This window comes from Papio anubis, unplaced genomic scaffold (genome assembly GCF_008728515.1).
Source record: "Papio anubis isolate 15944 unplaced genomic scaffold, Panubis1.0 scaffold750, whole genome shotgun sequence".
In the NCBI taxonomy this organism is placed as follows: domain Eukaryota; kingdom Metazoa; phylum Chordata; class Mammalia; order Primates; family Cercopithecidae; genus Papio; species Papio anubis.
The window spans coordinates 1,943-14,851 of record NW_022167724.1 but is presented as its reverse complement, the minus strand read 5'-3'; the positions used below and the strand labels follow the sequence as shown (position 1 = coordinate 14,851).

Genomic DNA, 12,909 nt, shown 5'->3' with positions numbered 1-12,909 from the left:
ACTTTCCAAATTAGATGTTATCTGTAAAGATGTCAAACATGTGTTTTTTTGTTTTGTTTTGTTTTGTTTTTTTTGAGACAGAATCTTGCTCTGTCACCCAGGCTGGAGTGCAGTGGCGCGATCTTGGCTCACTGCAACCTCTGCCTCCCAAGTTCAAGTGATTCTCCTGCCTCAGCCTCCTGAGTATCTGGGACTTCAGGTGCATGCCACCCCCACCAGCTAATTTTTTTTTGTATTTTTAGTAGAGATGAGGTCTCACCACATTGGCCAGGCTGGTCTGAAACTCATGACCTCGTATTCCACCCACCTCTACCTCCCAAAGTGCTAGGATTACAGGCGTGAGCCACCGTGCCCGGCTCCCGTCAAACATGTCTTATAGCTCCTGTAATCCCTGAAGCACTTTGAGAATGAGAACATTATTCACAAAAGCTTTTTGAACAAATTAAAATGGTCCATGTGCCCATGAGAGTTGGTTTTATTCATTGCTCTATTCCTGGTCCTCAAACAGTGCCTGACATATAGTTCTGTGTTCCATAAATATTAGGGATCATATTATTTTGATATCTTAAGTGTGTATATGGAGGCTGTTGGAGGCGTTTCACCAGTAAGGGCAGGAGAGCTGGGGCTGCCTGCCTCTGGGGTTTCAAATGTCTCTCTCTGTGTATGCCCCTGTGGAATCCCTTTGTGTATCTATGCTCCCAGTGCTGTATCTGGAGGACTGTGGGCAGATGGCTGAGAAGAGGGCCATGTGCCTCTTTCACCACCAGGAGGAGCCAGACTCAGGGACATTCTGAGTCAAGTGGAAGGAGGAGAAGGAGAAGGAGAAAGGACTAAGGAAGGAATCAAATGCTCTGGCATCAGAGTTTGCTCCTGTGCTAGTTGAGAGATCATGTGTAGACAACATGAAGACACTAAAGTCCATTCCACCTGGACCTGCGTAGCCTCATCTCTGCAGTCCTTCTGCTCATGCTTGGAGGGCCTCCTGTTATTCGAGTCTGTGTTCAGGTCTGTCATCCTAAGTAGGTGAGATGCTCCCCGGGGGTAGGGGTCACAGATTATTCCTCTCGCGCCCCCTCAGCACCCACTGAAGGGTGCTTCCTCCCTAGTTGGCATGACATTACTGGGTCTTAAACTTAAGCACAGCTGGCCCCAGGGAAGGGCTCAGCTGAGCCTGGTGAGGAGGCCTCCTGGAGTTCACTGAAATGAAAGAGGGGAGCCGGAGTGCGCTCGTCCTAGGTCCAAGACAGATATGGGGAAGGCATCTGCCCAAAGGGAAGGGGTCTGTATGATGGGGAGGAGGGGAGCCACAAGTAGAAAGAGGAAGGAGAGATCCAGTTATTCATTATGGGGAGGACGGGCAGTGGCTAAGAAAAAACCAACTGTCTGAGGAAGCTGCCGTGCACACCTGCCCTGACAAGCTAGTCTAAACCCACCTCTTGAGGTGCCTGCACAAAGCTTGAAAGGGAAAGAGGAAGTGTGAGCTGTAGACACTAACAGTGACACCAGCAGGAGCGGAGACTTCCCAAGCAGCCCGTGTCTCAGGGCCAGGGAAGCACACCCACAAGACCAGAATGCCAAGCAGGGAGACTCAGGGTCCCCACGCCTCTGCCCGTGTGACCCTGCCATGGGCTGCAGCCTCCACTGTGGTGTGGTCCATTGTCTCAGGTGAGTCCTGGGCACAGATGGGACATTTCTGTCCTTGGATTTTTTGGTTTTTTCATGGAACTGCCTCAGAAGACTCTGTCCTAGGCTTAGTCTGAATTTGGCTTCTTATTTTCACAGGCCCCACAGATACTGGAATTACCCAGACACCAAAATACCTGGTCACAGCAATGAGGAGTAAAAGGACAATGAAATGTGAGCATCTGGGACATGATTCTATGTACTGGTACCGACAGAAAGCTAAGAAATCCCTGGAGTTCATGTTTCACTACAACTATAAGGAACTCATTCAAAACGAGACTGTGCCAACACAGTGTCACACCTGAATGCCAACAGCTCTTGTGTACACCTTCATGTGGTCATGCTGCAGCTAGAAGACTCAGCTGTGAATCTCTGTACCAGCAGCCAAGGCACAGCCCTGGAGAGTCATCGCCTCCCTATGCACAAACCTCCTGGGTCTAGTGAGGAACCCGTGGGGGCAACATGTCCAGCTGAGCCTCAACACTCAGTTGAGCATTCTGGAGGGCCTCGGCAGAAATCTCAGACTATAATACTGTCATTTATTGGATGTGACAATTGCCCAGACACCTGCAGCCCACATCCTGACTTTGTCTTGAATGAGACTGTGCCTGAACTTGAATGCAGGACAGATGCTGTCAAGTTTAAGTTGTTCCAAGTATCTTCCAGTTCGTTTGTGCCTCAGGAAATCTTGTGTGTAGCATTTAACACTCTGGCCACACCAATCTGCCTTCCAATATGAACCTTTTTTACTTATCTTTCCACCCAAGTTAGACCCTGGATCTCAGCCCTCATCCCAGCTCAAAATCTGCTCAGACCTTTTCTTTTGTTTTTTGTTTGTTTGTTTGTTTTTAGATGAAGTCTCACTCTGTCACCAGGCTGGAGTAGTGCAGTGGCGTGATCTTGGTTCACTGCCACCTCCACCTCCCAGGTTCAAGCGATTCTCCTGCCTCAGCCTCCCAGGTAGCTGGAATGACAGGCACCCGCCACCACAACCAGCTAATTTTTGTATTTTTAGTGGAGACTTGGTTTTACCATGTTGGCCAGGATGGTCTCAAACTCTTAACTTCTTGATTTGCCCCCGTCGGGCTCCCAAAGTGCTGGGATTACAGGCATGAACCACCGCACCCGGCAGCTCCTTTTCTTTTTTTAAAAATAAAGAATACCCAATGCCCTCCTCAGGTGGCTGTATCAGTGCCTGACCCTGAGGACAGTGGTTCCCCATGGGGTTTGCATCATTGTTCTCTAGTTCACTCTCCCTGGGGCATGTGCAGAGTTTCAACTTCTTGTTGGCTTCTCTCTTCCACTCAGGATTTAAAACTTTCAAACTTGATTGTTTTTCCTTCTGTCTCTTTAATCCTAATACCAAGTTTTCTCGGCATCCATTATCAACCGTGGATTCTGTTGCACCTGAGTTGTTGCTCACAGCAGGTAATAAGAGAAGGCGACCTCCTGGAATTTCTGAGCCAGACTATGTACTCAGGGTTACCTTGCTGAGCCCCAGATTTTCCAGCACTGCTCTTAATAATTAACGGCCCTCAGTCCTGCACACGCCATCAGACCCCTGAGCAGAGCCCTGCACTGTCAGGTTTCTGCACCAACGCAAAGGATCCCTCCTCTCTCCTATAGAGGGCGCTCCAGGGATGGTGGGTGTTGCCCCAGACACCAGTAATTCTGCCAGACCTTGCCTGTGGGGTCATGGGAGCTCAAAATGCCACTCCTTTCCTCCACAGGACCAGATGCCTGAGCTAGGAGAGGCCTCATTCCTGCTGTGATCCTGCCATGGATACCCGCCTCCTATGCTGGGCAATTTTTAGTCTCTTGAAAGCAGGTCGATGCTTAGGACTCTAGGAAATTCTTGCTTTGAACTTACCTAAGACAGTTCTAAACCATTCTCTTAATCTTCTTCTTTTCCCACAGGACACACAGAACCTGAAGTCACCCAGACTCCCAGCCATCAGGTCACACAGATGGGACAGGAAGTGATCTTGCGGTGTGTCCCCATCCCTAATCACTTATACTTCTATTGGTACAGACAAATCTTGGGGCAGAAAGTCGAGTTTCTGGTTTACTTCTATAATGATAAGATCTCAGAGAAGTCTGAAATATTTGATGATCGATTCTCAGTTGGAAGGCCTGATGGATCAAATTTCACTCTGAAGATCAAGTCCACAAAGCTGGAGGACTCAGCCATGTACTTCTGTGCCAGCAGTGAAGCCACAGCCTTACAAAGACAACTCCAGCCTGCCCTAAAACCCCATAGATCTGCTCTCCTCCCAGCCGACAGCACCCACTTCCTGTCTAAGAAAAGGAAGTCTCTGCTGGGTTTGTTCTTGCCACACCTAAAATAAACAGATATCCTAAAATGAAATTAACAAAGATATGTTGAACAGGAATGCCCAACAGATGTGGATTTGAAGAATAAGCCACAGATACTACAGCAGTGGGATGGTGGGCTCGAAATAAGTGAGAATTGTACACTTAACGCTAACCTGTATCTTCTCCCTATTCCCATTTTGCCATCTTTATTAGAATTTTTTGTTTTAGTTTTTTAGGAAAACATATTTTAACTCCTAGGATAGCGAGATGATTATGGAGTGGGAGTTCAGTATTCCTGCATCAGAGACATAGAGGATTGCCAGAAATTCTGCAGGAGAAGGGGCTTGGGCCAAGGAACTCAATATCAATCGGTCTTGTCTGGTGAATGTGGTCAAGAGCAGAACTATCTGATGACCCTGTCACCCCGTGTGTGTGCTACACAAGTAATGATGCTAGCTCACAAAATAAGTTGTAGAAAGTAGAAAAACATGGAGCTCAATATTAGGATACCATTTACACTCATCAAGGTCAACAGGAGGTCTAGACCAAAGATGAGAATCGCCAGAATAAAGCTAGGCAGTGCAGGTCAGAATTCGCAAAAAGCCTAAGAGGCATCTAGAGGCAGAGGTAGGAATGAATTTGTCACTCTCTAACCAACATGAGGCAGGCCAGATTAACTTTGAGTTTCTACAAACTATTGGTTTAAACATATCTAGTATTAGAATTCTAGTTCTGTGGTATTTGTATATTTCAGTTCTGAATTTCCACTGCAATCTTCCTAATCAGCTGTCTGCTAAAATTCTATACATTTTAATAGTCATTTTAGTTGAATTATATTAAATGCATCCAACATTTGAAAGCCAAATGGATAACTTTAACATCTGAATCTGTTTAGTCTGGTTTCTTTTTTCTGTTTTCTGGTTTATTTCTGGCATGCATTTTGTTTTCTCACAACTAGGGTAGATTTATTTGGAATGCTGGATATTGCATAAAACTATAGAGATAATCTGAGGTTTTGAGTGATTTCAGCTTCCCTCAAATGATTCACTTTTGCTTCGCTGGGAATTCAGGTGTGCGATCACCTTAATTGAGCTGCTGATGACTGAGCTGGATCAGAGCTACCAGCTCCGTGATGGTGGCTGCTCTTTGGTCTTAGCCACTTTAAGTTCCAACCCAGATGTCTTGGAGGTAACAGCTTAATTAAAGTAAAATACAATACGCCCATTGTGAGTGTGCACCAATGAATTTGATAAATTTGTGGAGCTGTGCAACAATCACCGTGATCCAGCTGTAAACATTTCATCCTCCCCACCGTGAAAGTTCCTTCAGGCTCATTTCAACCAATCCTGCTTCTGCCTTGTGCACCAAGGCCTGGGGTCTTTGACAGGCTCCTCTCCTATTCAGTAGTCACTGAACATAAATGTTCTCTGGACCAGAAAGGTGGTGGATGCTCCTCAAACCCGCTACACTCTCAGTCTTCCCTTTTTTTCCTCAGCTACTTAGGCAGTGATATAAAATTGGCAAATGACTTAGAGGGAAAAGTGGTCTGTTAGATCTCTCCTTTCTCCTTGAGATCCCAGTCCGTTAGGTTCTTTTTGCCTCACTAGCTCCAAATGCCTTCAAACATTTATCTTTATATTTTGTTAAGTTTATGTAGTTGTTTTTGATAAGAATGTTGTTCTGCAAAAATTCCAGTCTGTTGTAACTCTGAAAGCCGCTTGAGAGACATTTGTTGTAGGCACAGAGGAATTTTGCATGTTTTTATTTTAGGTAGACTTCTTTGGAAAGGAAGGAAAGCGAAACCCCTCTGATTTGCTTTTATCTTCTTCTTTTTCTTTTTCCTTTTTGAGATGGATTCTCTCTCATGTTGCCCAGGGCCATACCAAAGCATCTCTCGCACACTGCAAACTCTCTGCCTCCCCATATTCAAGTGATTCTCCTGCCTCAGCCTCCAGACTAGCTGTATCAAGCAGGCGATGCCACCTCACACCCGGTAATTTTTATATTTTATTAGAGACGGGTTTCACCATAGCTGTGATGCCCGGCCTTTACTCATGATCTGCCATCCTCGACTCGGCAGCTGGGATTACAGGTAGAGCCACCAGCCTGGGGCTGCATATCTCTATTTCTAAGACCTCAACATCCCTGCTGCCTATCCACCATGTGGGACAGTTCCTTGACATGTTTGACCTTTTACCACAAGGAGGAGCTGTGACTCTACTGAGATTAAGGAACTCAGAGGAAGGACAGAGCATTCTCCGCATGGGAGACAGTTAAAAGAAATAGCGGGTTTATTTTGCAACACCATTATTCAGAAGCTGTGTTAATGCTGAAAATGTGAGAGGTTAAATACAGACTGTTCATTTGCTCAAGGTAGGGTGCAAGGTGCTTTTGTTCTAGCAAAGAGCCTAGACTGCCAGATTTGTTGCATGTGACCCTGCATGGGATGAGAGGGGAGCTGGGAAAGAGGAGCTACTACAGGATGCCGGGGAGGACCCGTTCCTGAGAGGAATAAGAGAGGCTCTGGATGCCACCAGCCCTAGCTCAATCCTGCCAGGAAATGACTTCCTGAGACCTGGGCAGTGAGCCTGACAAATCAGGGCTTCCTCGAGGGATATTGCAAAGAGAGTAATTACCAAGGGAAATCTACTTATCAGACCAAAGAATACCTGGCACCATTCCCCTGACTCTAAATGATGAAAGACTTGAGCTAGAAGGGTATTTTTTTCTTTTTCCTCTTCTGGATGTTCCTCTAAGTTCTTGGAGCAAGAGTTTCTAAGGATAGGAAACCTGTCTCCTGGGTCTGAGCAAATGCTCCCCTATCAAAATGCAACATCATCAGACTCCTCCCAGAAGCCTAGCTTCAACATCTATCCCTGTCTCCCAAGACCCACGGAAGCTAGACTTGGCCAGATGTCAAAAGATGATGCCAAACAGTTGGAGATGGGAAAGAAGGTGGCATGGACAGACCTCCAGGATGCACATCTGAAACAGGCTCTTCATTTTGTTTTCACTACAGGCTCTGCTTTACCTTTTTCAAAAACAGTTGAAATTTTCCTTACTTCTTGGAAATCCAAAAATACAGCAAGGCAAAGATACATTTTATATGGGCTCTAGCTATTCATCAGGATGGAGCTTCAGAGTATCTCTATGCTCTACCAGATATATTCTAGCAAGCTGCCTAGAAGTGAAAGTCTAGCCAGACAGTTTAACAGGAAAACCATTAGCCGTCCTGTGGAGGTTAATTTTGCAGTTTATTTTGGAATGGAAAAAAAGCATGTATTGAAGATAGGAAACTCATGTCTACCTGCTAGAATCTAAATTTCTTAACTTTCTGTAGTATGAGCCATTTTCAAATCTGGTAAAGTCATAAAAGCAGACTATTCGAAACGCACACTTCTAAGCTCAATATTAAATATTTAAAGTGACTAACGTAAGTACGAGTTGGAGAGTCAGGGTCCCCCTGGACTTTTCGAACTCCTATCCTCACAAAAAAATCTAGAGCTCTTCTCAGTTAAAAAAAAAAAAAAAAGTGACATATAATCATTTTTCATTATTAGTAAATAATCTCTATCCATCATGGCATTGCATTTAATTTGTGTTAATTATTCCCCCAAACTTTGGGGGAATTGCCCAAATATAACACGGGGCTTAAATATTGGACAGCCAAAAATATCACCCATGTTCAAAATATGCATTGTGATATCATTCAGTTCGACATGTTCTAGTTCTTCTGCAGCCTCCTGCCTCGTTCCCTTTGCCCCTACAACTCTCTGCCTTTTTGTGGATTAAGTTATCCCCAGGATAAAATTATTACGTTTTCTTCCCTGTTTGACTTTCTTGTTGGAAGCCTGACTCTTCCCAGGGATCCCAGCGTCTATCCTCTCTCCTTTCTTAAATTTTTTCCCCTTTAGCAGCAGAGTGGGCTCTGTTAGAAAAGAAGACATACATCATCAATTCATTTGCTCCTTTTTGTACTCAGACCTTTTTTTTGAGACAGAGTCTTGCTCTGTCTCCCAGGCTGGAGTGCCGTGGCACGATCTCCGCTCACTGCAAGCTCCACCTCCCAAGTTCATGCCATTCTCCTGCCTCAGCCTCTAGAGTAGCTGGGACTACAGGCGCTCGACACCACGCCCGGCTAATTTTTTTGTGTTTTTCGTAGAGACGGGGTTTCCCCGTGTTAGCCAAGATGGCCTTGATCTCCTGACTTCGTGATCCACCCGCCTCGGCCTCCCAAAGTGCTGGGATTACAGGCGTGAGCCACTATTCCCAGGCTGAACAATTCTTGATGGACAATAAAACACTTTTGCTTTTCATGTGTCCTGTAAAACACAAAACAAAACAACAACCAGAACTAACATTGCCTCATGTGAGGCGAGTGTCTTTCTATCAGTTTCATTCCAGTGCCTCTCCCGGAGACTATCCGTGTGATTTGGTAAAAACACTTGCGTAAGATAGTGAGATACTTATTTATTTAAAGTTTACTCTTTAAGAATGGTTACATCTTTATGTAGTTATCATCACCATTGTATGTAGCCTCTTGTCATTTCACTATCTTCCCTCACTTCCATTCCTTCTTTGAAAGGCTTCCCATGTCAGCTGTGTGGTGCAATGAGATAGGTACTGAATAAGACTCACATCTAGGGGGTACCTAGTTGTGTTCACAGAATTTTAGAGCTAGACAGAGGGTTGAAAATTATTTATTTATGCCCACTATTTCATAGATGAAGAAATGAGATGTTTTAAAAAAAGTGTTTAAATGTAAATAGTAACTATATTGCTGGCCTCCATGTAACTTGTATTTCATGTTCTTAGTCTACAGATAATGTGTGAATGTGTTTTTGCTCCTACTGGATTATAAGCATCATGAGAGTGAGAATATTGTTTACTCATGATTCACACTAAGTAGCCATTCAATGACTGCAAACAAATAAAGCATGCTTGAAGTTCCAAGAAGGATGGTGGTCATTTTTCTTTTGTTTAGTACTAGTTGTGTGTTTAGCAAATCACAAATGAACCATCAGGGTCTGTCTTTGGAGGGATTTCACCATTAGATGACAGCATTACCAAAGTTAGTGTGTGTGTGTGTGTGATTGTGTGTGTGTGCAAGCACGTGCATGTGTGCGTGCACGCACGTGCATGTGTGCATATGTGTGTGTGTGAGAAATGCCTTTCTAGCAGTGCTGGTCCCTGGTTTTCCTCCTAGAGGTTGCTGCCCTGGGGCCACTGACGGAGGCACTGAGGTCTGAGTGCTGGGCCTTGCTGACCACGGCAGGAGGAGCTGTGGCCCGACCACACCCCTGAAGCTGGGTGGATGATGCCTGGCAGAAAAGAGGAGTACCATCGGCAGGAATAAAGGGGACAGGAGTCCTCAACAGGGGATAATTCAGAAAACACGAAGGCATGTTGTGTTGTCACATTGGCATCAGGTGGGTAGGGCCCAAGGATGCCACTAAGCATCCTACCTGCTCAGGTCAGCCCCCCACAACAAACAATCACCTGATCCAACATGGCACTCAGGCTGAAATTGAGAAACTCTGCAATAAGCTTGTGTTGTAAACTTTGTACCAAGAAGGAGGATTATCAGCAGACAATTCAAGGGCAATACTGTCACCTACTTTTGTTTTCCCTGACTGCCGTGTTGTTGACCTTCATCGCCATTCTTTCCCAGCACATGGTGTCTGCATGTTGTCCAACAGCCTCCTGTTTCCTCATAGATCTACCCCTTGGACAGATAAGAACATCAGAGGGAGCAGGGCTCAGTTCACTCCCAACAATGGCCCTTCAACAGGGTTTTCTCTGAACTAGCATCACAGTCATGTGGGTTAGGTGGCTGTAGCTGGTACTCAGGTGAAATCTCAGGCCAGTCTCTTCTGAATCAGGGGGACTGCTGACCATTAATCAGAACTTCAAGTGAACAAAGATTCAAGAGAGCAAAACAATGTTCTGCTTTATTGTGAAGGGGAAGCAAAGGATCCAGAGAGGAACACCAGCCTGACTCTTGGGGAAAGGCCTGAAAGGGAGAGGAAGGGAGGAGATGGTCAATCCGGGGTAAGAAGTGAGGAGGGAGGGGGCTGATGGCAAAGGAATGACTGTCAGAGACACATCCTGGAGGCCACAATTCAACCCTCTCAACTTTTCCCAGAAGTTCCAAAAAATCCTTTAAAGCAGCAAATGAAGGGTGTGAAAAGCAGGAGCCATGCTAGAGGAGAGCCTGGGAATGGGGAAATGATTACAGGCTGTGACCTCACTGGCGCAGCCCCTCTCAGCGGCAGTGGAAAGCACAGCCTAGACTTCTCACCACTGCACACCAGAATCCTGCCCCAGGCTTTGCCTGGTCTGCCTGACTCTGCCATGGGCTGCAGGCTCCTCTGCTGTGTGGCCCTCTGCCTCCTCCAAGCAGGTGAGTCCTGGGCCCAGGTGACATGATCCTATTGGAGTCCCTAAGCCTTTTCACCATGACAACAACAGCAGGCTACCTCCTGGGATTTGCCTGAATTCTGCATCTTTCCTTTGCAGGTTCCTTGGACACAGCTGTTTCCCAGACTCCAAAATACCTGGTCACACAGACAGGAAAAAAGGAGTCCCTTAAATGTGAACAAAATCTGGGCCATGATGCTATGTATTGGTATAAGCAGGACTCTAAGAAATTGCTGAAGATAATGTTTAGCTACAATAACAAGGAGCTCATTATAAATGAAACAGTTCCAAATCGCATCTCACCTGACTCTCCAGACAAAGCTCATTTAAATCTTCACATCAAGTCCCTGGAGCTTGGTGACTCTGCTGTATATTTCTGTGCCAGCAGCCAAGCCACAGCCCTGCAGAGTCACCGCATTCCTGTGCACAAACCTCCCAGCTCAGCCAGGAAGCTGTGGGCCAGTGTGTGCACCTGCACCCAAGGCTCCAGTCTCCACTGTCTGATGGCCTCTGATGGGTTCAGTCTCGCCAGTAGAGCCGGCTAGTGAACCCAGTAGAGAAATCCTCCATTTTACGCAGACGAGAGTCTCACAGAATCGTTTCTCAGCTAGAGCAGGGCTTCACAACAAAGCCACTGAAGTATTAGGGCTCCACAAGAGCAAAACAGGGAGCCTGTCCCCGTACCTTTCTGAAGATCTGAACTGGTGGAGGAAGCTATTTCTTGTCTTTCTGTGCTGCTCACATGTGTCCATATTTTATATAACATTATGAAAAAAATATGATTGCTAAAAATGGTTGATGAGCACAAGCATAAAAAGGAGGAGGAGAGAAATATTTCTAAGATCAAAGAGAACAATTCATTGATCAGTAAGTACTTTATTTAACAGAAAAATATTTGGAGAGGCATGAAATTCCATGGCAATAGATAAACTGGAAAGTGTTGAGGAGAAGCCAGTGGAGGCAGCCTCGTGCATTGTGGGAGTTCCTTCTTTTCAGAAGGGTGACCAGCAAGTCGCTCACAATTCTGATGAGATTCATGGTGCAGACTCTCCTCCAAGGAAGTGAGCAATAGTCGAATGACTGAGGATATTGGGGGTACAGAAAGGACTTTGGCCTGGAAATCTCCTAGGTAGTGGTGAGCCATTGGTCCTACTCCAAGTGTAAACAACATGTAAGCCAGAAAACTGATATTTTGGTACAAGAACACTGAGTAGTAGCATGGATCAGAAAGAGGAGATATAGATTTTAGGTGGCATGAAGGGAATTAGGAGACTTCCTATAAATATCCTACATGAAAGATTAGAAAGAGTTTATGTATGTGACATTGTGGACAACATAGGCTTGAGGCTCTGGATTATGTTATTTCTTGGAAATAATATTGGGTTTTATTCTGGGAGGGTTGAATATATATGACTATTTCAAGGGTCTACTTCAGCCCTCCCTTTTGAGGAGGCAGCAAAGTGGTCAGCTTTGCTAGTGCATGCCTTTCCCGGGGTCTTAGTGGGAATCACGGTGTTTCCCGCCATGACTCATCACTCTCACTTTGGGTCAGATGTCAGGAAATCCTTCTGGCCCTGATGTCTTCTGACATCCCCTACCACCCATGTCTTCCCAGCCTTCCAGAGTTTGTTCCCTGCTGGGCCTTCAGGAGTGCCACCCTCTGCATGCACAACTTAGAATCTGGCCCACAAAGAAAAATAAAAAATAAAAAAAAATTTCTTACACAGGTTCTTGGGGCTCCTTGTTAGTACTCTGTGTCCTAAATCCCAGCTGTCTAGGAGTCAGTTATGTCCTCTTATCTTCAATCACATATACTACTTCTATTTTATATAAATATGTTTACTTGGCTTCTCTTCATGTTTACCATTCCACTTTTCGCTCTTCTTGCAATTCACACGGTCCTGAGATCATTTTCCTTCTTAGGTCCATCCCTAATTCAGATGACTTGAGCTCTCTTGTCACCACCGCTTGTTGTGGGAAATGCTTATGTTAGCTTTTATCCTCAGGACAATTAAACCTTTCACTTTCACCATTTTTCAAGTTTTCAGTTTAAATTCTATTGCTTTATTTTTATTTCCCTTGCAATTTGGTTTACTTATTGGGAACCAAACATACCATATGATTTTATTTGTTCGCATTTGTTCTACTTCTTTGTAGAAGGGCCAAAGTATTTTCTTGCTGAAGTAGATGCCAATTGAAACAATTTTAATGGTAATGATACTAGTGTTTAAAATAAGGCAATTTTAGGTTTTTATCTAGTGAATAGAATATCTCCAACTGTAGCAGGTTAGAGATCGATCCTATATGTAACCTGTTGAGAAGGAGAATATTCAACACCCTTAAATTCTAATCTGCATCCTTTACATTTTTTATGTTTGTTTTTCGGGCCACATTGAAAATCTGATGAAATTTATACATTAGAAGAATGCTAAAGTTTTCCTCCTGACCGAGCACATCCCCAGGTTAAAACAAATCTAAATTATAAACCCT

General features: G+C 44.9%; 2 gene segments (V, D, J or C); both read left to right on the top strand.

Moving 5' to 3' along the window:
• Positions 1-2,776: 2,776 nt before the first annotated feature.
• LOC101003949 lies at positions 2,777-4,031 on the top strand. The segment is given in 2 exon segments: positions 2,777-3,111; positions 3,601-4,031. Coding segments are annotated over 2 exon segments (639 nt in total).
• A 5,609-nt stretch (positions 4,032-9,640) lies between these two features.
• On the top strand, positions 9,641-10,964 carry LOC108584809. The segment is given in 2 exon segments: positions 9,641-10,402; positions 10,519-10,964. Coding segments are annotated over 2 exon segments (675 nt in total).
• The last annotated feature ends 1,945 nt before the right edge of the window (positions 10,965-12,909 follow it).